General features: G+C 37.8%; 3 protein-coding genes across 4 annotated transcripts in view; 2 read left to right on the top strand and 1 right to left on the bottom strand.

Annotated features, from left to right (window-relative positions):
* Window positions 1–1055: 1055 nt before the first annotated feature.
* gdpd1 (glycerophosphodiester phosphodiesterase domain containing 1) lies at window positions 1056–13994 on the bottom strand. 2 transcript variants are annotated; one of them, XM_028573475.1, is made up of 11 exons: window positions 13906–13994; window positions 12901–13050; window positions 11411–11453; window positions 10922–11057; window positions 10033–10078; window positions 9443–9564; window positions 9091–9180; window positions 8671–8804; window positions 5448–5507; window positions 4995–5046; window positions 1056–1195 (listed from the first exon to the last, which is right to left on the bottom strand). In XM_028573475.1, exons 2-11 carry the CDS (start codon window positions 13034–13036, stop codon window positions 1061–1063), a joined length of 954 nt encoding a protein of 317 aa, XP_028429276.1. In that variant the 5' UTR covers window positions 13037–13050; window positions 13906–13994; the 3' UTR covers window positions 1056–1060. The 2 variants fall into 2 exon arrangements, with proteins under 2 accessions (XP_028429276.1, XP_028429275.1); XM_028573474.1 differs by having other exon boundaries at window positions 13781–13969.
* A 1813-nt stretch (window positions 13995–15807) lies between these two features.
* LOC114552886 (transmembrane protein 120A-like) lies at window positions 15808–19079 on the top strand. The gene is made up of 12 exons (XM_028573982.1): window positions 15808–15876; window positions 16105–16223; window positions 16458–16574; window positions 16701–16760; window positions 16931–17026; window positions 17151–17240; window positions 17746–17811; window positions 17997–18058; window positions 18138–18230; window positions 18401–18465; window positions 18776–18844; window positions 18966–19079. Exons 1-12 carry the CDS (start codon window positions 15808–15810, stop codon window positions 19077–19079), a joined length of 1020 nt encoding a protein of 339 aa, XP_028429783.1.
* Window positions 19080–21508: 2429 nt separating this feature from the next.
* The window catches only part of porb (P450 (cytochrome) oxidoreductase b), a 28725-nt gene continuing 22443 nt past the window's right edge, over window positions 21509–27790 (top strand). Inside the window, exons 1-2 of the mRNA XM_028573569.1 lie at window positions 21509–21595; window positions 23526–23713. Coding sequence (XP_028429370.1) covers window positions 23535–23713 — 179 coding nt within the window. The 5' untranslated portion in view covers window positions 21509–21595; window positions 23526–23534. The remainder of the gene's footprint in view (window positions 21596–23525; window positions 23714–27790) is intronic.

Raw genomic sequence — 27790 nt, 5'->3', positions numbered from 1 at the left:
AACCAAGGTGAAAAAGGTACAACTGTCATTACTAAAACAAACGAGACTAAGTTTGTTTTTGTGCAAAATGTCTCTCTTGGAATCTTTAATCAGGCATTTAATTTGATTCAAAGGGAAACCTAGAGACTAAGCAACTTCACATAAACATACAACAGATTGTCTTTAAAAAAACAACACATACAAACTGTGTTTTCTTTACGGAACAGTTGACAAGTCAGCTGAATGTGCCTTTGAATTGTAAATATGGAGCAGTGGCACGACTGATCTCAGTACTCACACTGCTCATATGAAACTCGACGTAGCACAGACTTGTGTCTGCACCCTGCAATTTATGACAAGTAGCACATTTGACTGCATGTGGCACATATAAAAATATCTCAATGGCTTAGATTAATGTATTATTGCATATGCTAAGTGCAAGTCAGATTGTAAACAAAGAAAGAAAAAAAAAAGGCTGCTGATAAATTAACATCAAACTGCATCTGCGGGTGTTTTTACTAGCACAACACCTGAACCATAACTGTCATTTACTTGAGTTGAAAGCATTACAGAAAAAAGGCGAAAAAATTAAAAAATATATTTTCAAGTAAAAAGCTGTTAATCTATTATGAAATTCAAGGCTGATAAGAACTGCAAACACTATATTTCGATGGCCATTCTGTCTTATTTAATAGACCTACTTAAAAAGATTGTGTGGTGTTAAATAGCTGTGTGATACCGATAGAAATCTCACACTGTTGTGTGGGTACGTGGGTATCTACTGGGGGAACACAGAACACAAATCAAAGGAGATGATAATATATAGCAGATGTGGTGTCATTTAAGAGTATTTTATATGATTAAAAAGATAGAGTCTTGTGTCACCAGTACAACAACCGGTTCCTCAAACCAGTGCAGGATGGAGCCCTGCTGGAATACATGCACTAAAAGTGGGTGCACTTGGGGGGGGCTGGTTTGGCAGGTCAGTCTGGTTGAAGGATAAGCACTGGGGTGTGTGTGTGTGTGTGTGTGTGTGTGTGTGTGTGTGTGTGTGTGTGTGTGTGTGGGGGGGGGGGTCAGGTCACTTGGGCTTTGAAATGCCATTCCTGTCCAAGAAGACTTTAAGCCTGGTGGGAAAATCTGTCATCACTCCCGTGGCTCCCAAGTCAAATGCCCTTTGGAAGTCCTCCTCGTCGTTGAGCACCCAAACGTACACCTGAAACCAGATGCAGTACTCCGTTAAGAACACACACACATCACACAGCGGAGGGAGTCACACAATGATAAAGAATGCTTTTGTACTCTTAACAGCCATGTTAGCGGCCACTCTAGGCTATTTTTGGAACTTGTAGGAACTGTGGACATTTCCCAGTAACTGCTCTTAACTAAAAGCATAACACTGCAACAACTACAACAAACAGCTCTCAGCACGTAGGCTCCTTTTATACTATGGGAAGTTTTTCAGGCATCAAAACTATGAATGAACACATATGGAATTATGTACTTAACAAAAGTGTGAAATAACTGAAAACATGTCTTATATTTTAGATTCTTCAAAGTAGCCACCCTTTGCTTTTTTATTAATAAGGAAAAAAAATCCACTAATTAACCCTGACAAAGCACACCTGTGAAGTGAAAACCATTTCAGGTGACTACCTCATGAAGCTCATTGAGAGAACACCAAGGGTTTGCAGAGTTATCAAAAAAGCAAAGAGTGGCTACTTTGAGGAATCTAAAATATAATACATGTATTTAGATAGTCAATCTGTAGATGCTCTACAAACTATCAACAGATTATCAGTACATTTCTCAACTGAATGTCTGCAGACCTTCAACAATTAATCTGTAGATGATCTACAAACTATCAACAAAATATCTTACTTATACATACATACACACAGTGAGGAAAATAAGTATTTGAACACCCTGCTATTTTGCTAAGTTCTCCCACTTGGAAATCATGGAGGGGTCTGAAATTGTCATTGTAGGTGCATGCCCTCTGTGAGAGAGATAATCTAAAAAAAAAAAAATCTAGAAGAGACTAGAGACCCCACAATGTGAGATCTTGCATGGAGCCCCAGTCCGAGGGAGATTGACAGTCATGTTTAGCTTCTTCCATTTTCTAATGATTGCTCCAACAGTGGACCTTTTTTTATATATATATATATATATATATATATATATATATATATATATATATATATATATATATATATATATATATACATATACATATACACACATACACTCAACAACTTTGCTACAACTTATTTGTAGCTTGTCAATAGCGTCTCTAAAATATTCTTAACCATTTACATCTACCGCAAATCTCTAAGTCTATTAACAGCATTACTAAGGCATCTGTAACACTTTTACAACACGTGATGTCATCAAGTAACTATCTGTAGGTATGCTTTGTGACTATCCAAATAAAGTGAAACACAAGTGAAACTTAGTCGACTGTTTATGGCTTATTGATCAACATGTTCAGTGCGTTCACAAACTCTAGAAATAATCTATAGATATTCCTTATGTCTATCCAAATAAAGTGAAATGTATTTGACTGGTTATGGCTTATCTACTTCACATTAACAAAACATCTACTGATCAACATGTTCAGTATATTCATAAACTCTAGAAATAATCCATAGATGTGCCTTATGACTATACAAATAAATTGAGAGTGTTGCAGTGTTGTATTTGTCATGGTGTAGCTATATTTCTTATCTATTTTAGGGTACTGACTTGCTGGAATTTGGTTGTTCTTTTAACTATAGATGATTGAAAGCATAGTTGAGAAACTGTGAATTTAACAAATATACAGACCTGTTTTGAGTGGATAAATAAAGGTGTAAATTTCCTTTCTCAATTTCTTTACTGAAACTATACAAGATCTCACACAAACTGGATAATGTCCACTGAGAACTAGCCACATAATGCTAAATTACCTGTAAAACATGCAATGTGTTTTAAAAATGTATAAACATTCTTCACAATAATGAATCAAATGTCTAACATTATGTTTCCAGATTTTCACAAGGTTTGTGTATGCGGCAAGTGGACATGTTGCAAGATTGGATTTCTAAGAGTAGTGCCACACTCTCAAGGATGGCAAAGAATCTTCGGCACATCTGTCTTAAAAGCACGAGAAAGCATCGGAAGCAAAAAGGGCAGAGAATAAGTGGAGTTGATATCCTTATCCACATTGATGAAAGCAAATTTGGTCATAAAAGAAAGGTATTTATTCTGTTGCTAAGTTATTCTATAGCTTTCAAGTCAAAATATGCAATATCAACACTAAATTTGCACGCAGAAAAAAAGACATTATCTACAAATCTGTACGAACAACATGGTTCATTCAATTCTATTCAAATTGATCTTGCAAACCAGCTCAATATCTTGTACTACAAAATTATTTTTATTGTTTTAACTGACAAGTCTCTTCAAAGTGTTGGGAGATTCCTTGTCTACTCATTATATTTAAACATTAATTTATTTCAGTATGCCAGAGGACGCTTTGGTAACACATGGAGGATAAATACGTGGGTATTTGGGATGTTGGAGATACGGGGCAACTCCAGACAACCCGTCCTTCGTCTAGTGAAGTGGAGGAACAAGGCTACCTTGGTTCCTATTGTCAAGAAGCACATAAAAAAACCTCAGAGTACGGTAGTAAGTGATGAGTGGAGAGATTATTCAAGTCTTTCACAGGAAGGCTACAGACATGTGAAGGTCAACCACAGTCAAAATGATGTAGACCCAGCTACAGGTCTACACACACAGAACATTGAGAGGGCATGGCAGACCTACAAGAAGGAAGTATGGCGGTTGCGTGGAAACCGAACAGAAAAGTCTCTGAAAAGGCAGCTCTGCTTCATAGAATGGACCTACTGGTTGGGCAAAAGACATAAACATGGAATCCTTGGTAGACTTTTTAAGGACATAAGATATTCATGAATGGAGACAAATTGTAGATATTAGCCATTGTAAAGTTTATACTCTCCTCCTCGCTGTGATTTTTTGTTCTTTGTGAATGTACTGAACATGTTGATCAGCAGATATTATGTAAATGTGAAGTAAGCCATAAACAGTCCACAAAGTTTCCCTTGTGTTTTATTTTTATTTTGATAGTCATAGGCATATAGATTATTACTAGGTTGTGAATGCACTGAACTTTTTGATAAGTAGACATTTTGTTAATGTGATGTAGATAAGCAATAACAAGTCAACTACATTTCAATTTAATTGTATAGTCATAAGGCACATCTATGGATTATTTCTAGAGTTTATGAATATACTGAACATGTTGATCAATAGATCTTTTGTTAATGTGATGTAGATAAGCAATAACAAGTCAACTACATTTCAATTTATTTGTATAGTCATAAGGTACATCTATAGATTATTTCTAGAGATTGTGAACGCACTGAACATGTTGATCAATAAGCCATAAACAGTCGACTAAGTTTCACTTGTGTTTCACTTTATTTGGATAGTCACAAAGCATACCTACAGATAGTTACTTGATGACATCACATGTGTTGTAAAAGTGTTACAGATGCCATATTTAATGCTGCTAATAGACTTAGACATTTGCGGTAGATGTAAATGGTTAAGAATATTTTAGAGAAGCTATTGACAAGCTACAAATAAGTTGTAGCAAAGTTGTTGAGTATATATATATATATATATATATATATATATATATATATATATATATATATATATATATATATATATATATATATATATATATATATATATACTGATACACTACAAATGTGCTTTTTCAAGCATTTTTTATATCTGTAGATATATAGATTACCACAATAAAAAGTGTTGAAAGTTTGTAGATCATCTACAGATTAATTGTTGAATGTCTACAGACATTCAGTTGAGAATGTCTACAGTCATTCAGTAATGGAAGTACAATAGTTTGTTGATAGTTTGTAGATCATCTACAGATTTTCTCTTTTCTGAGAACTACTATAGAAGCTACATAACAATAGCTTTACCTGTATTCCCCTGGCAGTTAGATGCTCAAACAGAGCTTTCCTCATCAGCAAACTGCAAGAGAAAAGTAAATACTCATCTGCATGGGAAACAAGTATATTGTAGCAAAGCTAGAGAGAGGTTTAGTTGCACAATTGTAAAGGTTTTGCATTAGTCATGGTCACACAGCAATGTATTATTTTGTAACAAGTTATCAGAATGTTTCCCAGTGTCCCTGTTCAACAAAGTATCAGCACTTCTCAAAAATACTAATATAAAGTGTTCAAAAGAGAGAACTACTAAAAAGGTAGCCACACATAAAAACATAAATACAATGAAAGGCAATGAAAAAGCCCAGCTATACAGGTATCCAGGTTTAAAGTAGTGAGCTACAAACACTCACAGATTCAGCCACTCTGACATTAAAATAAAGAGGATAATGGGATTTCAAATATTCAGACAAATTAGTGACTTACGTGTCTGCCAGCCAGGTGATGAACCGCTGACTCCTAGATAATCTGTTGGGATCCTTTAGTCTGCAAAATCACAGAAGTGTCAAAAAGTTACATCAAACTAATGTAGTTGCCACAGTCAGACTTGACAAAAAATCTTCTCAAATGTGGTAGGTGGAAGGAAATGGTCAATCACGGCTCTCACACTTTTGCATGACAGGTTATTGGAGTTGCAGAATGATCTGTTCAGCTAAATTAACTCTGGTCAAATACACCCCACAACAGCTGAATTACATTATAGGAAATTAAAGCTGGAGTAGGCAGTATATATTTGGGGTTATTGGGCAAAAATTCCATAATAACATTTCAGCATGTTTTAATTCAAGCTTGACTTCTGCACCTCCGCTTGGCTCAGTTTTCAGGCTTTAGATAATCTAGCCCGTGATGGGAGATTTTGACCAATCACAGGTCATTTCAGAGAGGGAAAGAGAGAGAGAGAGAGAGAGAGAGAGAGAGAGAGAGAGAGAGAGAGAGAGAGAGAGAGAGAGAGAGAGAGAGAGAGTTACTATTGACTGTTCTAAACATCTGCATAGGTGACAAGGAGAGGGAGATTCTGCCAGGTGATTTTGCTTACTACTTACTGCAGCTTCTAAAGTAGACTTAAATGAAGTAGGCTGGGAGAAAATGTTCACAACAAAATGTCGAACAACAACTCTCAATCAGGACATTAAACACAACAGATTTAGGACATATACGTACAGTAAAACTGTACGTGTGTTTGAGGGTGGGATTTGTATAAAGCAACTATTTAGTGCAACATAAATACTGTAGTAGCCTTTAGAGAAATGTAATAAAGGAAATCATTTAATCCTTAAAAGACAATTCCGGCGCAAAATGAACCTAGGGTTTAATAACACATGTGTACCTAGTCGACCGTTCTCTGAGATATGTTTTCATGATAATCAAATGTTTCTCTAGCTTGAAACAAGCTAGCGCGACCCGGTGATTAGCTTAATGCTAGGCATTTGGGGCACTGGTAGAGTAAAAATAAATTGCTATTTTATACCACTAACAAGGCTCAAAATAGCACCACACTTTCATGGTAGCATAATGGGGTCCCTACATGTAAACCGAAGCATTGAGAACTTTGTAAGTGTACAGACAGTTTACTAAAAAGATAGTTTATAAAGACATTACCATCAGGTATACAGGCAATCGCCATCTTGGGAAAATGTCGAACGACGAACACCGTGCAACCAGTAACCAGTGACATAGCTCAGCCAGGGTTTTCTAGCTTGTTTCAAGCTAGAGAAACATTTACTTACCATGAAAACATATCCCAGAGAACGGTCGACTAGTACGCGTGTTATTAACCGCTAGGTTCATTTTACGCCGGAACTGTCCTTTAAAAAGGTCCCATGACATGCTGCTCTTTGGATGCTTTTATATAGACCTTAGTGGTCCCCTAATACTGTATCTAATGTCTCTTTAGACTAGGGGGCTAGGTGGAGGGTGGGGGTGTGGCCTTGACCAACTGGCACTTTGCTCATTTGAAAGCCATGATGTCTCTCTCTCATGAGCGGGCCCAATTCTCTGGGCAGGGAAAGCAGAGAAAGGGGAGGTACACACTTGTTTGGGCTTGCGAGCCGGCCAAAGAGTAGCAGCCTTGAGTGGATGGCGAGCGTGAGACGCCGAAATGGATGCAAATAAGATATAGAATAAGATTCTGAATGGTAAGTTAACTTTTTAAAAGTTGCCAAATGGTTCCATTGACAAGACCAAAGTAATCTGTGTGTTTTGTCATTGTGAACCGAGCTATCATCGTAGCACGTCCAGTCTGAAATACCACTTGATGGCCAAGCACACAGGTGATGCGAATTCTCCGCCTCCTCATCAAAGCCAGGCGACAAAAGCAAAAAGTAAGCCAATCCACTTTTCCATGTTGATAAGAGCATTAAAATGAGAAAAAAAATTATGGGACAAAAAGAAATCAAGGGACATTTAGAATAGATACAAATGCGCGATTAATTGTGAGTTAACTATGAAATGAACGCGATTAATCGCGATTACATATTTTAATCGTTTGACAGCACTAAAAAGTACATTTAATTAAAGAAAACAAAGTAAAGTAAGTGAGTAGCCTTTAAAAATCCATATCAAGCCAACTTTCTGACCTCAGGAGGAAATAAACTATGCCACACAAACAATTCTAAGTGCAAGGTCCACTTACTGGAAAATGTCCAGGCTTTTATCAGCAGACAGAGTTGGCTTGTACAGTTAAGTCTGAAACTTCATGGTCACGTGGTAACCCCGCTTTCTCTGTTCAAGGTTTGTCCCTGGTGTCTGATGTAATGTAGACTGGCTCAACAAATGTACATTGCTGGAATGAAGCCTGATATCCCCTCTGTCCCTCCTCTCTTGCCATCTCCGCTATCGGGGCTTAGCGGTGCCCAGGACAGTTGTGATTAGTTTAAAGAAGTACAAAAGAAACCAGATTGTTTTTTTCCCCTATCCCAGAATAGATAGGTGGTGTAGCCAGATCGTACTCCAGCGCTGACACAATGCTGTGGAGATAGGTCTGGCTATGTGAGACTAGATTTTTATCAAACAGCTATCTCCAGGGTCGATTTTTTAAAACTATAAATGGAGATCAAATTGAAGCGGTAAGAGAACAATTTTCTCTGCTAATTTCTGAGTGTCAGCTAAAACCAATTGCCAATGTCAATTTTGCCTTTTTAGGTAATATTTTAAACTAGAAATTTGTGATATTTGTGATTGTTTTTCTGAAACACAGCACTTTGGTTCAAGGTTTCAGAGTTCACTATTGGTCATGTGCACAACAATAACAGATCCTTAATCCTGTGGCTTCCTAAAATCTATTACACTCTGTCATATAGAGGCCATTTTTGAATAACTCCTATTTTGAGACTTGAGCCATAGTAAAGGGGAAAATAATACTTACCCCTGTGAAACAGACCTCAAACTATCGACATACTACTATCAAATGTTGTGTACCTGTATACTGATCACCTCTGGTGGAGTGTAGTGTTACTGTTGTATCTTACTGACAAACTAGAACTGTGTATGTGTTGCACAACAACCTGTAGAGTACAGTGTTACTAAAGGTTGATGCATGATGCTGACTTTGACCGAACATATCCTTAAAACAATTTTTTTCCAAAACTCTATGAGTAAATCTCTTTTTTTATATTTGATCCTATTTGTATTTGTGTGTGTGTATACCTACTTGGTGAGAATAGAGGGCATGGGGATCTCCAGAAACTGCTCCTTGAGGGGAACGAAGGGCAGTAGGCCGGTGTAGAAGAGACCTAACAGCTGCAATACTCTGGGAAGGCTGAACAAAATTGGAATTCGCGGGTTCTGCAAAACACAAACATACAATCAGGATTCATGGTCAATTCCCTTCAATTCAGTCACTACTGCTGATAAGTGATGTCTGTAATGTACTCTACAGTGAGTAACCAATAGTATATACTATTGAAAAGTGAACAGCTCCTGCTTTCTGTGGCACCTTATCCATGCGAATATAAGGCCTACTAGATATAAATAATATTATTACTGGAAGCAATTGTTTTTTAAGGGAGACTGACTCCATGAATTGACTGGACTGAAGGTAAACTGAACTTCACATTTAATGTAAGTGTACCTCTTTGTAACACTTCTTTACAATCTGGTTGCTGGCGTTGCCCCAGACTGTCAGATGCTCTCTGTCATACTTAACAACCAGCTCAGATACCTGCCAGGATTTAAAAAACATATTATTATTACAAAAACTCCATAAAACACATGGTACACAGGTGTGAAACATGAATCAGAAATGTTAGGTTCACACACACACACACACACACACACACACACACACACACACACACACACACACACACACACACACACACACACACACACACACACACACACACACACACACACACACACACACACACACACACACACACACACACACACACACACACACACACACACACACACACACACACCTTCTTGATGAGCATGTCGTTGTTGACCTTGATGTCAATGTTGACAGGAGTATTGGGAAATGCATCAAAAACGTCCCTGAGGAGAGGGATGCGTTTGTCCTCACGCCCCTCACAGAAATACTCTGCACGGACAAGGACAAGTTGAAAAACACAGTCCACTTCAGATTATACTTAATATGGCAGGTGGGGTCATGTTGGCCCAAATGTATTCATCATTTTAACTGTGGCCAACAGCGTGTAAAATAACAAAATATATTATCTATCAAATAGGGCTGGGTATGGGACGAGGCATTTTTCGATACTCGATACTTCAGAGGCAATTTGGACGGTGCCTAAAAAAAGTATTGAATTTGGTACCAAGCCCTACTATCAAAAGTCAACTAAATTGTAATTTTAAAAGCTGTGTCAGATTAAGTGATCCATTAATGAACTTTAAATAAACACAATATTTATGTATTTGTTCCTATACACAAACACACATCACTGAAAACTGAGGAACACACTGACTACCGATGTAGCTGATATTCATCTGTATGTGGGTGGTGTTAGCTCTGTAGTAATTATAGCAGTCACGGATATGTGATGCTCACCTCTCTGAAAAGTTACACCCAGCTTGCAGAGGTATGGAGGGAGCTCCTGCAAAGAGCACACAGCAGTCAGTGGTGAACAGACAAAAAATACAGCCTATTAGACAGAGTCTGCAAGGTCAGGTCATATCCAGAGGTGGCGTGATGAGTGCACGGTGTTACATTAATGACAGTCGATATGACAGAGACAGTAAGGCAAGAACACTTTTAAGCAAATTTGTGTTAATGACATGAATATCAATTTGGTATCAAATAATTTAAGGCTCCTCAGGAAAACAAAGATCTTTGTTTCATTATACATTTCAACTGTAGGCCATCAAAGATGTGTAAAACAGAACAGAGCAGAGTGAACAGCAATGAATCAACTGACTCTGACTTGACTGTTTTGATCAGGCAGAAGTTCATCTTGTGACACATCAAGTGACTTGGTAGATCCCGCTACCTACTGTAGCGGGATCTACCACAGAGAAGGTTTTGAGTACTTTGCCATGTGTTTATATAGCGCGATAGCGTTGCAACCGTGCAAGATGCAGTCACGAAACTTTACAGGTGTGTAGTTGAGATCAAAATTAAGGCAGAGTTTGATAATGGGTTTTGGTCCGAGGAAGGGGGCCGGAAATAGGGTGGGGGAGGAAGTAGGAGGGGGCCTGTCCCTGCCTTTGTGGGCACCTTGCAACTTATCGTAGCATGTTACCAAACACAAAAAGGGACCCACTCATAGAAAAATAGCTCCATAGTAATACTAACCTTTTCAATGTTTTTCCATAATTAAAATTAAAAAATCTAAAGGAAAAGGAAAAGGGAATGCCAAACAATTCATAGAGCTGGAAAGGAGACAGTTATTTATCTGTCAGATTTAGAAATGGGATGATATTGCAGATTAGTAACTCACAGCGTAGGACATGTCAGAGATGTGGGCGTTGATGCCAGAGACCCTCTGCAAGCTGGCATCGTGGGACACCACTATCTGTTCATCTTTCGTCAGGTGGCAGTCCAACTCCAGCATGTCTGTGCCAAGATCCACAGCACTGCATGGACCCAACACACTTTATCACTATACCTGGGAGACTCCATTGACTTTACACATTTGTAATTGAAAACACATTCAATAAAATCATAAAGCAGTTCACTTTGCATACAATTAATAAATCAATCAGAAACAACCACAGCAGTATATCATCTAAGGCTTTGACATAATCAACTATAAGGCATCGTTGCCTGTGTGCTCGAGAGTGGATAAACAGGCAGACAAAACAGACAGTGGTCACAAACAAAAGCTTAGATGACACAAACTGCCCACAATCACAAGTACAATCACCAGTTATGTTTCACACATACACACAAAAATCAATTAGTCATTGTGACTAAGGTTTCTACTCACTGCTTGAAAGCTGCCATGGTGTTTTCCAGGTTTTCACCTGCTCCTGCAATTACAAAAGTAAACACTAAGCGTGGTACATTGTTTTCTTTATTTTTGCATTACTGTCGAACCCACAGCTGGAACATTTCCCTCGCCCTACTGAAGCATACCAGACAATAAACTAAAACAGAAGAAACCACTGTCTGATGGAAGCACTAATAAATACACTGCAATATAATTAAAGGTCTCCTGATGCTTTTGCGCAGCCTCCAACTGAGAGAGACAACGTAAATGTGACGTGAGCAACGTGTCTGAAAGTTGTAAGTCTTTTGGTAGCTGTGCCAAGAGAAATCTTAATCATTCCCAATCTTGCAGAGACGGAGAGCGTAGGTATATGTAAGGAGATAACATGGGCACAGGCTAATTAGTACTTATCCTGTACTAAACGGTAATTTCTCTACTATGTGACACAATTATTAGCTTATTTTTACAAAAATGTCTGCTACGGAGCCATAACGTGAGGTACAAGGTAATGCAGCCTTTTATACATTGTCGTATTTCTTTAGAAATAAACAATGGACAAATAGACGCTTCAGATGTAAAGTTATTCACTGTCAAGTGAGGTCAAAATGAATGCTAGTCAGTGGAATGCTAACGGGAGGTGATCACTTTGTAGCATCAAAATGGCGCCATAGGAGGTTTGAGTTCTGAAGCGAAGCTTACCCCCTTGGGGGCAAGGTGGAGGGTGGGGGTGTGGCCTTGACCAACTGCCACTTTGCTCGTTTGAAAGCCATGATGTCTCTCTCTTATGGGTGGGCCAAAAATCTCTGGGCGGGCAAAGCAGAGAAAGGGGAGGTAACCTTGCTCCTTATAAGGTCATAAGGAGCAAGATTCCAGATTGGCTTTCATCTGAGCTTTCATTTTCTCAAAGGCAGAAAAGGATACCCAGGGCTCGGTTTACAACTATCGCCATTTCTAGCCACTCAGGGACCATAGGCAGGCTGGGGGAATGTATATTAATGTTAAAAAACCTCATAAAGTGAAATTTTCATGCCATGGGACCTTTAAAACCGTGCAGATAGATATATAACAAAATGGTACCAACCTAACCAGAGGAGGATAAAGTAGCCAAACACTCAAAAGTAGGCCTATTCTTACCTTGAGTTAGAGTAATAAAATAACTCATTAGGAAAAACGTATACATACTCATCACTTAATTATTATCACAACAATGTCACAACTGTCCAAATATGATTATGATCATACTGTATTCAGACATTGTAAAATTGTAGCTACAGCAGAATGGGCCAAGACGTGAGCATTAAGCTCAAGATGGAAATTACGCTCATCATCTTCATATACAAAATCACTTCCTGAAAAATAAGATTGCAAATTCTGTGAGGAGCTGGGGATAACTTGCCATGCAACCTTTTTTTTACTTTTTTGAGAGAAAGAAAATAAAAATTCAAACATGATAAATGCTAAAACAACAATGAGTGTAGCGGACTCACCTCCACGATGGGAAATGTGCCTGCTGATAAAAGTCTCTCGCTTCTTCCGGTACAAAAGATTTGGGCATTTCAGCAGCAGGGCAGAGGTGAGCACATAGCCCGTTACAGTCGACAGGACATACACAGCAGCACACATCTCCTATCAGTCAGCTGGAAAACAAACACAACCCACTTAAAGTCAATATCTACAGTGAAGATTTCAATAAACTCTCACATACATATACATATACATACATATATATATATATATATATATATATATATATATATATATATATATATATACACATACATATACATATATATATATATATATATATATATACACATATACACATATTGATATAAATGGACATAATCATGTTTCGCAAGTGAGAAACTATACCCAGAATAATTCATACTTCACAAATTGTATTTGTACATTTTTTTACAGTCTATGGAATTTTCATATTAGGTAACTCTTTTTTTCTTATTATTCCGACACAACTGCACCGCAGCAATTCTTCTTGCCTTGCTTTCGAAGACATCAATATCGCTCTGGCCCGCACTCTGGTAAACATTTTGTATGATCAATTCATTTATAGAAATAGGGGCAATGGTGTAGAAACACAAACATGTTTCCACATCTTTTCTTTTTTCCATATACTTATCAGACCTGGATATTAAATCAAACTCCATACTTTTCCATAGGAATCCTGTTTATTTTCACTGTCTATTCTGTATATTATACAATAATATATTAACTACATCATATTTGGGACATCCTTTCTCCTTAACAATACACAGTTGCAACCACTGTTAACTGACAACGTTAAAGATGATAGCGTTACTTACTAGCTAAATAAGGCTAACCTTAGCTGAGCTGGGCTCGAAATCTTACCTTTTCATCAAACTGTTTTGGTTTTCTTTCTTTCTTTGTGTTGACTAACCTAGCTAGTCGTTGGTGTCCAGAAATCTGTACGGAAAGCTAAGTTACTTTGTATGAAGGTAAACTGATGAACTGACCTCTTCTCTACAGCTCCAGCGAGCTCTACACCTTCCAGCTGTCTCAGACGTAAGCATTCACCTGCCGCTGTCACAGACGTAAATATCCGCTGTCAGCTGAATGCGCATGCGCATTGGGACTTCCGCCTAAATACTTCAGAATAAAAGCGACATTTCGGCAAATATTGAAAATACTCAGAAATAAAACAAAATTGATTTTATTTCTGTGTACATATACTACTGGTAGGTGTAGTGATACATCACAGCCTAGTAGAAGTAGGCTATATAGCAAATCACTGACACTTTTTACACTTTTTATTTGTTTGTCAGTCTAACAAAAGAACATACAGTTGAAATGACAGCTTCTTTAGGATCAGGTTATAGAAAAATGGCTTAAATGCCACTTACATACTGTATGTTACCATATACAGTCTATGTATATTACACACCTGTACTTACTGCATATAGCCTACCTGTACCTGTGCAAACCTGTGTAGATACATAGTTATTGATATCCTCAATGTCCATTTACATCTCAGAATTAGCACTACTGATAGCACCATACCTGCACTAACCATACAGCAGGGCACTGCACATTATATATAGGCTACTATGTTTAGTTTCTAGCCAAGATTTTAGGTATTCATGTTTTTGAAATGTAATTTTGTTATCTACTTCTTTGAGTGTCATTATGTCTTTTGTGATTTATTTGACCATCTATCTTTTTTTTCTTTTTTTTTTTTTTTTTTTCAGGACAATGCACATTTAATGAACATGTACAGCAGTACACATAAAAGTGCCAGATTGTAGCCCAAAGGCTAAATTCAGTCTGTAGTCCCATTTGGCAGATATAAATTACAATAACAGGAAATAAGATAAACACTATTAACATTTGCTATATAAAACAGGATAAAACAGGACGAAAGAAAAGAGAAACAGGACAAATTATTAGTAAATGTTAAAACAGAGACATAACATACATATGTTTCACTAAGCTAATACGGTACAGCATACAAGTAGGGGTGACCCATACTTGGTTAGTTTGAAGACAAAATATATACAGTAATAACATTTGTTCTATGAAGCAAGGAAAAACAAAATGAGACAAAAGCAAACAAGACAATTTATTAGTTACCTAACTATTTATCTTACATCTTAAAAAACATCACATAAAACATAAATGCATCAAATTATAATTAAATGTCACAACATACAGTGTTACTTATGCTGACTGTAGTTTTCTTTTTAACAATTTCAATATGAAGACAATTCTTTGTATATTTGTAGTTTTACTAGTTGAATTAAAGGCAAATTGTACAGTGTCAAGACTCTGATTGATTGCTGTCAGTCTATTACACGTTCAGGGTTTCCAATTAAAAAGAACACAGAATTTTCATATCAAACTATTTAAATGTAATAATGTAATACTTGTTTCTGCCAATTTGTCATTTGTGCCAACTAATTACAAAAGCCAAAACATTCCCCCTTGACACCAGTCTTTATAGTAAAGCGAGTTTATCACTGATTTAGTCCTTTGATCCACCAGATGTTGCTAATGAGATGTGTGAGTGACACAAATTATCCTGAAAGATAAAATATGCACAAAAGCACTAGTTAACAGGGAGCTGGGTAAACCATGGCAAAGGTAGACCTCTAGGCTTTGCATTGTATGTATAGTCAATAATTGCCTGTAGCTGTGTGAGTGATAACTGAACAATGTGATAACCAGAGAATGTCCACAGAACAATGTCCAAGTTCAAATCTTGCACATTTACACCTGTCAAAGTTCACTTTATGCAATAAACCATCCATGGGGATGTGATACACACCCTAAAGAGAAACACTTAGCACTATGTGCAAGTCATTTCTTGGTGGTTAAACAATTCTTTGCTGTCGGTGTGTGAAATATAAAGTATTCACAAAATGCCTCAAGGTTTAGGAGTTGTTCTGGAGGAGTGGAAATGTCTGGATAAGGAATATCAACAACTTCAGGTAAGAAACGGACCAGCTGACACTATCAGATTATTCACATTGATCAGTTGTACAAATCATGCTTAACATACTGTTTGCTTGCTATTGTTTTAATCAAACCACATGAAGAAATGTTTTTGAAATCTCTCTTGTAAAACTGCCATATGTCAGCAATCCAAAAAAGTTTAAAAAGTTGAAATGCTCCTTGTAAGCTACATTTACCACATTACCCATGTTCTTCTCATCAAGGAGACACACAGAATGTACTTACAGAAGCTGGATGAAATTTCCAAACTACAAAACAACTGCTCTTCCTCCATTTCCAGTCAGCGCAAAAGACTGAAGGAGGTGTCGCACCTAGTGGAAAAGTACGTTTACTCACAAAGAAATTTGCATGGACATTTACATGGTTTATAGTAACACACTGATAAATACATCATACACACACATATACAGTGTATGCACACAGATCCACTGGGTGAAAGAAAGGCTCACTGATATGGACAAAGTGCACCCCTCTCAGTTCAACAACTACAACCAAACAAACATGTTATGTGTGTCAATGATATAAACCTATCTTTTGTACTTGTATCATCCATCAGATGCAGCAAAGGAGCATCAGAAGAAGACGCTAAAACCTTGGATGAAATAAATGAGAAGATAAAGATGCGACCAAATGCTTTCTCTGAAATGGAAGCTTTCCTTCCAAAAAAAAACGGGTGATGACTTCTATTGAAAAATACAAGTTGATGTTATTGCTTTGATTGAAATACAAAAAAACTGATTAATTTATTACCTTATATAAAGTTACATAAGATAAATAATATGATTCATTCAAATTGCAGGTTGTACCTCAGTCTGGTTCTTGGACATGTGAATGTCACTCTTCTCAGCAAGCAGTCAAAGTAAGCAATGACTATCAAAGCCAGCACACAACTTGAAATACTCACTTTTAATGAATATTGAAAAGAGTCCTTATTTCCCAAAACCAACATTTTCTTGGCCAATTTCATTAGTTATAAAAAAAAAACGTTGCACTGCATATTGAGATCCATATTTGTCACATCCTTGTCAGATTTGCGTACAAAGATGAATATGAGAAGTTCAAGCTGTACCACACAGTCCTCCTGATGCTGTTCTCTTTCATATGCTATTTCTTTGTGAGCTACAGGTATGCATCAGCATATCGCACATCACAGCTGCTCCATCCTTGTCAGTTACAATGAGTATATTACATGGACACTGCATGTACTGTATGTTTAAATCCAGCACTTGTCTTATGTCCCTGACTTAAGATTCCTTGATGCAATCCTCAATTTCCTGCTGGTGTGGTACTATTGTACATTAACCATCAGGGAAAGTATCCTCATCACCAACGGCTCCAGGTCAGCCCTACCACTCTTACAACCATCCTACCAAAATAATAATCTCTAAATAAAACATATTGATAGCTCTCTGACTTTTCACTTTTTACATTATTAAAGGCTGGTAGTCAGCATTGCTCAACAAATCTCCTTCTTTAAAGGTGCAGTAGGTAAGACCTATATAACTTTCTGTCATATTTGCTGAAACTGACCCTATGTTTGAGTAGAACTACATAAAGTAGGTAATAAAAAAAGAAAAAAAAAAAAAAAAAAAAAAAAAAAAACTGGCTCCTCTGGCACCACTTACAGCCTATAGTGCGATTTGCAAAAATCCACAGCTCCCTGTTCAGATGCACCAATCAGGGCTGGGGCGGGAAGGGACTGAGAAGTTGACGATGTTCAAATTTTTTGGCTAAGTCCTGGATCTTTGCAATCCTACCTACGGCACCTTTAAGCAAATCAGTTTAACAAAGTGTTAAAACATATAATCTAAACATCTAATAATAACATGTATCTTGCTTCACAGAATCAAAGGCTGGTGGGTTTTTCATCACTACGTCTCAGCTTTTTTGTCCGGTGTAATGCTCACATGGTGAGTAGAGGAAGATAAAAACCAGATTAAGCAGATTTGAAACTCTATCTAACACAAGAGAAAATGTAATTAATATGATGTTTGCCAGTGATTCTTATCCACACCTATTCTTGTTCCTGCCATTGAAAAATACATACATTAAATTGCAGATTTTCTATGTAACACATTTCCCTTTCACACCGAAGGCCAGATGGGAATCCGTACAAGATATTCAGGAACCAGTTCCTTGCCTACTCCTTGTATCAAAGTAAGGTCAAAGTACTTGAAATAACTTTTATAAATCAAATCAAAGCCTGATCCGTGTTTCTTTTATTTGGAACTCACAGGTTTAGTTCAGTGTCTGCAGTGCTATTATCAAAGTGGATGTCTGTACAGGCTTCGAGCCCTGGGAGAAAGACACAACATGGATCTGACCGTGGGTGAGATACTGTGACTCGCCAAGGACACAGAATACAGAATACAGAAACACAGTCAGACATCTCATAATTCAATATTTGGTGAAGATTTTTAAGTTTTGAATGACAATGGGCATGTCTGGGGCTCCTCCTCCATTGTCATTGCTGTGATAAAGATGTGTTTTCTGTTATAGAGGGATTTCAGTCGTGGATGTGGAAAGGGCTGACGTTTCTGTTGCCCTTCCTGTTTTTTGGTCATGTGAGTACAGCCTGTGACACTGGATAATTCGCAACAGCACTTGAGAAATGCCCTCTAACTACTGCTCAAATATCATGCTTTGTCATGGTTTAGACTGGATGACAGAGAAGCTGATTAAAAATGCTGATGTCATTCTAGACATAATATTATATTGTGCGTTTAGGCATGATTGGAAACAATGTTTAGGCTTTCGGTGAATTGAATAACAGCTTAAGCGTCAGAGTGTCTGTGTTTGCACAGCTGCAAACTACTGTATATACATTCACTTTTTACAAGACATATCCTTAAGTCCTCATGTTTTGTCTTGTAGTTCTGGCAGCTCTTCAATAGCCTCTCTCTCTTCCGAATGGCTCAGCTCTCAGACTGTAAAGAATGGCAGGTCAGATCAACAATCACCCAAGTTTTATTATTACACCCTGTTTTATAACAGGTGTAATGGTGCTGAATTAAAGCTATTATGCTTACTCACATATTGTTCTCTATTATCCATGTGATGTCAGGTCTTGATGTGTGCCCTCTGCTTCCTTATTCTGTTCATGGGAAACTTCTTCACCACTGTTGCTGTGGTCCGTCACAAGGTCAAGAGCAGGAATCAGAAACCAAAGAGTATGTGATGAATACTATAATGAAATCAGAATCAGATTTATTGCCAAGCAAGTTTGCACTTGCAAGGAATTTGCCTTGGTGTATTAGGTTCACACAGTAAACAATAAACAGAGCAAAGTACTGCTACAGTCAAGAACATCAATGCAGAATAGATATATTACAAAAACATGTCTACAAAAAACTGTCTCACATGCTTCTCTTCAAATTAAAAGCTCACATCATCATTATTGTCGACTTTAACATTATTTAACGCTATTATGCTATCAAATTATGGCTATTATTACAAAACATGTACAGTACAAACATAATTGTTAAAAAAATGTTTTATGTTTAATCAATCACCATTAAAAGGTAAATTATCCTCCACAAAACCTCTACTGTATGTTCTTGTCTTTGCATAAAATGACTCTGAGGATAAACAATGAATAGAAGGCCACACATTACAGACATGCAAGCCTCTGTGAAGCTGGGATTTTTGTTGTACTTTTACATACTTTGTGCTTGTATATGTATCTGAATATAACATTATTCCAGTATTTCGATGTATTTGAGGAAAAGTTGGGCATGCAAAGTCTGAGTTTCCCTGCATGGATTAAAAATATATACATCTCATTCTATCTTATTATGTTACATTGGGCAATTACATGTACTTCCTCTCTGTGTTTAAATACAAAACGCAGCTTTAACTTAAGATAGAACCAACGGGGAAATGTAACTTAATACATTTACTCATGTATTTTAGCCCATTTAGGTACAGTTAAAAAAGTGCAGTTTTAAAGTACTTATACATATTACTTGAGTATTTTCATTTACTGTTACTTTCAGTGGTGTAGTCTACGTGATATGCAGGTATACTCACTAAGAAAGCTCCAGGATTTCCATATATCCACTTAAAAATGCGCAATGACATACAACAACATACTTTACGTCATATTTTTGACATATTTTGAATTGTCATGTGTTTTTTTTTTTTTTGCATAGACTAAATAAAGGTATTTCAGCTGTGAATTGGTGCACAAAAGTGAATCAAAATGCAGGAAATGAAGTCTTTGACGCTCAAAATTTCCCTGGGGGAGGACACCCAAGCCCCACACCCCCAGAATCCCATTCTGGCCCATACATATACAGTACAGTATACCCACTACAATACATTAGACTACACCACTGGTTACTTTACACTTCTACTCCACTACATTACAGGGGACATTTTTTTTGCATATTGCAAAATTCCCTGATGATCTTATAAAATTTGATTCATTGTTATAGATTAAACTGCCCAGCAGTCTAAAGTAATAAACTTAGCTCTGTCTGCTACTACAACATTCAAATCAGAAATAATAATCAAATATTGTACAATATAACACTGACAGGCAGTGGTTGAAGAAGTATTATTTAAAAGTAGCAGTGGATATTAAAGTACCTCGTTAAATGTAAAAGTCCTCGTACAGTATTAGCAACAACTTGTACTTAAACTATCAAAAGTAAAAGTACTCATAATGCAGAGTTACCCATGTCAGTGTTATATTACTGTGTATTATTGCATTATTGCTATTGCTGTATTAATATGTTAGGATTACTTTAATAACTAAAATCTGAAATACAAATTAAACTAAAACAAAAAATTAGGAACATACTCGAAATACATACAACGACAGAACATAATTTTCTGTACATGGTAAGTGCAAGTCCAATACTGAACATAATATTGTCTTGTATTGATATGGAAAAGTGATTGATTTGATTTGCATTGCATGAGCATTGGGAATAAGTACAATGAATCTATACACACACACAGTTAAGATGAAAATACTTAAGTAAAGTTCAAGTACAATTTTACTTAAAAGTATAGTACTTGCTGTACCTATTACTTTCCAGCACTGCTGACAGGGGTCGTTCTGCTCCCAATGTACTTTAAGTACATTTTGGGGATAATAGTTTTAACTTTTGCTTAAAACTTTGAATACATGACTTTTACTTATAAATTAATATGTTCTGGCATTGCTACCTTCTTAAATAATCAGAATTATTCTTCCACCATGAGCATGCAGGCAGAGAACCATACAGGTTGTTGGGCTATGTAACATGTGTCCTTGGCACTGTGAAAATAAACCCTATAAATTGAGGACGACACTTTTCATGGGTCTGTAGTGCTGTCTGGTTGGATTACATAACCATGACTTTGGCCTGCTGCACCTAACCTCGAGAGTTCGTCAACACAGTGAAATTAGGTAATGCCATTGTAGACCGTGCCAAATTGAGACACGTGTCCGTTGAAATAAACAAATAAACAAGCTTATTTGAGCATACAATTTATACAGATACGTCTCTTTAAAATACAAACATCTGCGGCTTCTATATAAATGAAACCATGTCTGGATTAGAATTATTTGCCGTTGAAAATGCAAGAGGCCACACCCGCTGCCAGGATGGAGTTGGTTTGATCCTACTGACGTAAAGTATTCTTCCTTGTTCAGCGCAAGGAACCTAAAATCCAGTGTGAGCCTGACAAAGAGGGAAGGCGAAGGTAAGCACCAAACCTACGTCGAGTTTTTAGTCTGTGGTAGTCTGCGGAAATTACACGTCAGCGTAGGATTCACACCGAAACTAGAAACTTAAATTACAGTAAATGTTTTCATTGAAACATTACTGACTGACGTTACTGATTCCAGTGTTACGCAAACTGTGGCTAACTTTTATATCTTTGTGGAGCAAGTCATTTCCTTGGCATGTATAGTTTAAAATATAAGCTTTGCACACATTAGACCACACCGTTTAGTCTGTTGAGTTAAGATGTGTTTTTTCTTTACAGTGTATGTTTTCAGGTAGTGTTGTCACGTTCCAGGGAATAGTCAGGGCCCTTTACTCATTTTCCGCTGGCAAACGTTATCATCTTAATTCCCCTCGTTTTATTTCACCGCCAGCGTTATTTTCTAAACGTAAACATCGGCTATAACGTTAACTCCTTTTAAAACAAATTTAACTGGTATCTACATTACATGTGCAACTTTCATAGACGCTGTGCCACTTCTTCCGAGTTTTAACGTTACATCATTATTTGCTTTAAGCAGAAGAGGTGAATTGTCAGAATGACCTCTTGTAAACCTTGTCCATTTCTGATTCTATTGGTCATTCAACCCCCCCCAGTGACAGCTATTGAAGCTTTTCCCTTGGCTTTATTGGCGACTAACCAAAGTCTCACTTGATTTTTGAGTAGAACATTGTTGGGCAGTCCACGCCAAGAACCATAACTATAACGATATGAGCCACACTGTTGAACGATAACGTTCTGTAAACAGCGACGTCAAGCACGCATTGCACGCTTCAATAATACACTAACGCAGCAGACGTGTACAATTACAGGAATGTCGGTTGTAATATCCATACTGTCTATGGTAATATCCTACATATTCGTGAGTTCCGGTACATTTTATGAATCAAAAAAGTCTATTGGACGGCGGTCCCTGGGGCGACCGACACCGCTGTCCGTCTCCAGGCAACAGCGGGCGCACAGCGCTCCAGGGAGCCGGGGACCGGGGAGATGTGTGCAGAGCACCGGAACAAAAACACCGACAGTATGATGATAATAACATCCAAACTCAAGATTCACTCTCAGTGCTTTCTGTGACATGAGTAATACTTTCAAAGTAGCCCACTACTGTTTCAAAATACACAGAACTAAAGGATCGTAGCCCGCCGAGTGTTAAAGTCAGGCCACTGACCAGCTGTGTGGAACAAATCTCTCTGGAGGGTGTAGCTAGGTTTGTCTGTTATTGTTACTATAGCTACCTGTAGCTTATTACAAAGAGTATGTAAGCTGTCCAAACTTTTCACTGGTACTGTACATATAGGGCTGGGCGATATGGAGAAAAATCAAATATCACGATATCGATACGGCAACGATATTGTAGCGTTGACTATTGGTGTTCTCACAAAATATTTACACAATGAGATTTTTGATAAATAATCCTCAGTAATGTGGATATAATGACTAAGTGGGTAAAGGCAAATAATAGAACAGTTACAACAGTCTGGTAAGTTCAGAAAATGACTTAACTTTACTGTAATGTAGCCTTTAAAACCAGGAAAAGACAACACTCATGCCATATATTACGATATCCAAAATCTAAGATGATATCTAGTCTCATATCACGATATCGATATAATATCGATATATTGCCCAGCTCTATGTACATATATATCACACAATGGACGTGAGACAGGAGGTGCTTGTGTTTTGACTGAGCAAAGTAGTTGGCATGTTATATATAACCCCAGCTAAGATGCATCGCTTTAATTCTAACATACCAGATACTTGCATCAAATGTAATGACCAAAAAGGAACTTTATTTCATTGTATGTGGGATCATGATAATGATCAAATATGATTCATTTTCACACTATTCAAGTGTTGCATGGTAGACTGGTCTAACACGGTTTGTTCTGTCCCTCTGTAGAGTGTCAACATGACAGACATGGACGCTGAGACCAGCACTCACACCAAGCCCGCGGTGGATGAAGAGGAGCCTCTTTTCAGCAACCTGGACCTCTTCCTCTTCTCGCTGATTGTCGGCCTTGTCATTTATTGGTTCATGTCCCGCAAGAAGCCTGAGCAAATCCCTGAATTCAAGAAGCTCGACACACCGTAAGTATCCATCACAGTATACCTTAGATTTAATTATAAAAAACAAAAGCAGTTTCCAATTCAGATCTGGCTATGTTTTTTGGAAAAAAAATATGAAGGCTGCTGCAAGGTAAAGAAACAAGTTGAAACCCTTTAAGCTGCTGTTCTGTATATGGTTTTGAGTTTAATCAAATCCTTTTTCGAATCTTGGAATATTATTTCAACAAAATATGTTAAAAGCTATCTTCCTATCTGGACTCTGCCGATCTCCGCTCCACCACCTGGCAAAAATGACTTGAACTCTTTTGTTGGATCTCTCTCTCTCTCTCTCTCTCTCTCTCTCTGTCTCTCTCTGTGTGTGTACATACTTTAGTTTATGTAAAAGCTATACAATACTGTATACTGATCTGGAATTGGACATGCTATGGTTTATAGTTCAGCACTGATGTTTTGGTGAATGGGAAGGACTTTACTATAATTTGACTGGTTCATAAAAGGTTGTGGCCAGTCACCAGGGGGCATCAGTAAGAATTCACTCTAGACAAGATGTCCCTTATGGTTATTTATTGAAATAGAAAAAGAGGGTGTGTGGTTCTGGAACAGAGATAAATGCTAATAGCTGGAACAATCTATATTTCAATAGGTTGTTGCATGGTTAGGGTTACAAATTAGGGACGCACGATTTATCGGCAATCATATCGTATCAGCCGATGTTAGTAATTTTTTTTTTTTTTTTACACATTGGCATCGGTCTGATGTGAACAACTGATGATCATTTCCATAAAATTTATGACTCAGTGACACAGCACAGGAATTACTAATTACTAATTATTGCTGAGAATGAAGCAATGTCTGCGGTCTGGACGTTTTTAACGGTGAAAAAAGACCATGAATTGCAGTATGTAATACTGTGGACGCTGTGTCAAATCCTTCATCACCACCAATTTGATCACTCACATGAAGAACCACCATCTAGAAGTTCACAAACAATATCAGGGGCAAGTTACTAACAGGCCGCCTAAACGCAAACAGCGGTAGCTGCAGCCCACACATTAGCGAGTGTACAATGGAGAGAGAAAAGGGGGCGAAAAAAGAGAGAGGGAGGTGTGTGTGTGTGTCGGTGAGTATGAAGTTAGCAGTAACGCTACAGCTGTGTGCACAGTGTGTGTACAGTTTATCTGTTGGTGAATATATGCTACAACTCCTCAAGACCCAAGCCAAGTTAAAGTGAAGGGGTTAGCCACAGAGTACGTACTGTTAGTTACTTGTGTTCATGGTGGCCCTGTAACTTGCTGAGCAGAAACAATGTGGTAAATCTGATTTATGGGCTTTTCCTAATGTTTTTCAAATAAAGAAAGACCTTACATTTTCAAATTCAGTGTTTACACGTGTGTTTCAATATGTGCAAAATAGTATTATCATAGAAACTTGTTTTATACAAATCATATTAACATTGGTAAATATCGGTTATCTGCATCAACCACATTTTTCATATCTGCATTCCTAATAGAAATAGCAATCTAGCATAGCGCAGAAATAAACGATTAAACATACTGTCAGTACTACGCTTGGCCATTATACAACAACAACAAACAAGCGGCAATATGCCGGATGAGGCTATAGTGCAAACAAAAAAATGTAAACCCAATTATGAAGTAAAACTATCAACAAATATTGGTATTATTTACTGGTTGTTTGCACAAACTATCAAATATTATCCTTTACTTAGCCTGAAGCAAAGTGTGTGAGGGTGCATTGCTTAAGGCTTGTAAATGTTCCACTAGTAGCGACCTTTGTTATCTCTCTTCTTGTCCTGCTCTTTTACACCGCCTTTTTAACTTAACTAATTTGATCTCCCTCTCACGTGTGAGTGCCTGTAAGCCCGTATTCTCACGTCATCATTAGCGCTGTCACAATCATGAAATTTCAGTTGTTTTGTTTGGCTTTTTGACCTGTCATAAAAACTGACTTTACCTTCAAATATCTCGAAACTTGTACAGTTAAATCGCATGAAAATTTTACAAAGACATAGTCAGGGTCAGCCTGAACAGGATATTTCTAATATGAGGAAATTACGATTTGTGTTTTAATGTAATTTGAGGCAACTTTCCCTTTTCTTTTTTTTTCTTTTTTTTTTCTCAAAGCTTTACACTAAAACCATATGAAACGTTTGTATGGTCTGCGCCCAATGCATGCCGGTTAGATTTGTGTCCAACTTGAACCCGACTTGCTCTGACGCCATGCACCCGTGAGCAACGATGACCTCACGAGATCAAGGCACGGGCAGGTTTGAGACGCAGGCAGCGCAGTTGCTTTTCACCGACTGCAAGACCCAGGCTGACCCAATCGACTCAACATGATGACGTTTTATATAAACTTTTTATAGTTTTTGAATCAGAGGGATTTTAATTACTATTTGTCTGATTTAAAAGGCTTATTCTGTACAGAACACATGTTGTGTGGCTGATGGTTAAATTTAGAACAGAGAGACTAAATCCATTCAAAGTTAGGGATCATCTCCAGTCTGTTGTTTATTAACATCAGCAACAGATCGCACGGAGAGCATTTTGACAGCTACTCTGTCTTAATAAAAACAACTGGAGACGTGTACAAGCTGATAAATGGGTCTGATAACATTTTATTAAATTGAAATCAGACCTAACAGGATGTGAGAGTTTCTATGACTTCCTGTTCAGTCTGGAAATGGCTGTAAACTGTCCGACTTTACCGTGGTTATTTGTCACCGCCCCCGGCTGCTGCCGCCTGCTCTCATCCACTTTACAGGCCAGGCGCAGTTCATCTCGAACGAGCCTATTGTCTCCATTTTCTTGTCACGGTCTAAGAGCCGGGCTGTGATGGGCACTAGAGTGCGGATCGGGTCGCATTTTTCTGTCCGAGCCCGGCCTGCGTCTGACAGAGCAGTAACCGAACCCGGCCCGAGCCAGACAGGCATTAAGATATTTATGTCCGAGCCCGACACCGTTAAAATCTCGTTTTTTTTCTCATACTAATGACACATGTGTTTTGTTTGTGTGGAAAGCCCGCTTTTGTTGAGCAACTGTATAGGAAGTCATTTGGAAATGTCAACAGATGAGCGCATCAGCACACGGGGCAACAAGCGCACGTTAACACGGGCGCGCATCTACATAATAAGCTTTTTTATTTATTTAAAATGTCCAATGCCTTATCATGCTGATGTGACCGAGCCCGACCCGAACATCATTTCTAAATATCTGTCCGAACACGGCCCGGCCCGTTGGATACCTCCTAATAGGTACCTCTCTATCATCATCATCTTGCTTCAGAAAGCAACAAATATGGTCTCATATGAGCCGAAACAGAAGAACCTGCCCAACAGCAGTAAGATCTAGATGACCAAGCTCTTTTTTTTTTTTTTTTCTGGGTTTTTTCTGACATTGGAACCTTGTACTCTGGTATACACTTTATTTTACCTAAGGCAGGTTAACCACCACTGTTGATTAATAGGTACATATAGCACTTAATATATGTATATCATTGTTAAAAATGTCTCCAAATAGTGTTAAAGGCCAGTTTTTGTCAGGTTTTTGGTATTAGTGTTTTTTTTCCCCCGCAATTCGGTGATGACGTCATGTTTGGGAGACGTTTATCAGCCTGGTACTAGAACTATGGTGACTGACTGGGATGAGGAAGAGGGTTTTTTACTGTCCGTGAATAGCACCAAGTGAAAGTCAGCGTTTTATTTATATCTAGTGACGGTGATCATGTCGTTAGTTCAGATAAATACCGCTAAACTTATCTAGATCTAGAAAATACAAGGCATCATGCTAGCTATGTGCTAACTTGCCAGTCCCACCTGTGAAATCCCCCGATGGTTGTAAACACAGATATGATTGATATCATGATTAGATATCTCACGTTTTGATGACTAGTTCCAGTAACAACATATTTGCCTGGTGTTTATTTATAACTTGGAAGGGGATGCTGTTCAGCTTTTCACAAGTTTAGACAGCTAGCTAACGCTACGCCGACGTTTCGCTAACGTTAACGCAAAAGCGTTAGCCTAGCCGGCTAGGTAAATATTACAACTGCCTTCGGAGTTTCCTATATCTGCGTCCA

Source organism: Perca flavescens, chromosome 3 (genome assembly GCF_004354835.1).
Source record: "Perca flavescens isolate YP-PL-M2 chromosome 3, PFLA_1.0, whole genome shotgun sequence".
NCBI lineage: Eukaryota > Metazoa > Chordata > Actinopteri > Perciformes > Percidae > Perca > Perca flavescens.
Note: the sequence above shows the minus strand (reverse complement) of the source record. Positions and strands in the feature narration are given on the sequence as shown.

What these genes read in the sequence shown, in the direction of transcription:
- gdpd1 (XM_028573475.1), bottom strand. Translation starts at nt 13,036, where the DNA reads ATGTGTGCTGCTGTGTATGTCCTGTCGACTGTAACGGGCTATGTGCTC. An exon ending in ACGACATGCTCATCAAGAAG is followed by an intron (nt 9,181 to 9,442) that starts GTGTGTGTGTGT and finishes AAATCCTGGCAG; the next exon opens with GTATCTGAGCTGGTTGTTAA. An exon ending in ATGCCCTCTATTCTCACCAA is followed by an intron (nt 5,508 to 8,670) that starts GTAGGTATACAC and finishes GTGATTTTGCAG; the next exon opens with ACTAAAGGATCCCAACAGAT.
- LOC114552886 (XM_028573982.1), top strand. Translation starts at nt 15,808, where the DNA reads ATGCCTCAAGGTTTAGGAGTTGTTCTGGAGGAGTGGAAATGTCTGGAT. An exon ending in TATTTCTTTGTGAGCTACAG is followed by an intron (nt 17,027 to 17,150) that starts GTATGCATCAGC and finishes CCCTGACTTAAG; the next exon opens with ATTCCTTGATGCAATCCTCA. An exon ending in CAGACTGTAAAGAATGGCAG is followed by an intron (nt 18,845 to 18,965) that starts GTCAGATCAACA and finishes ATGTGATGTCAG; the next exon opens with GTCTTGATGTGTGCCCTCTG.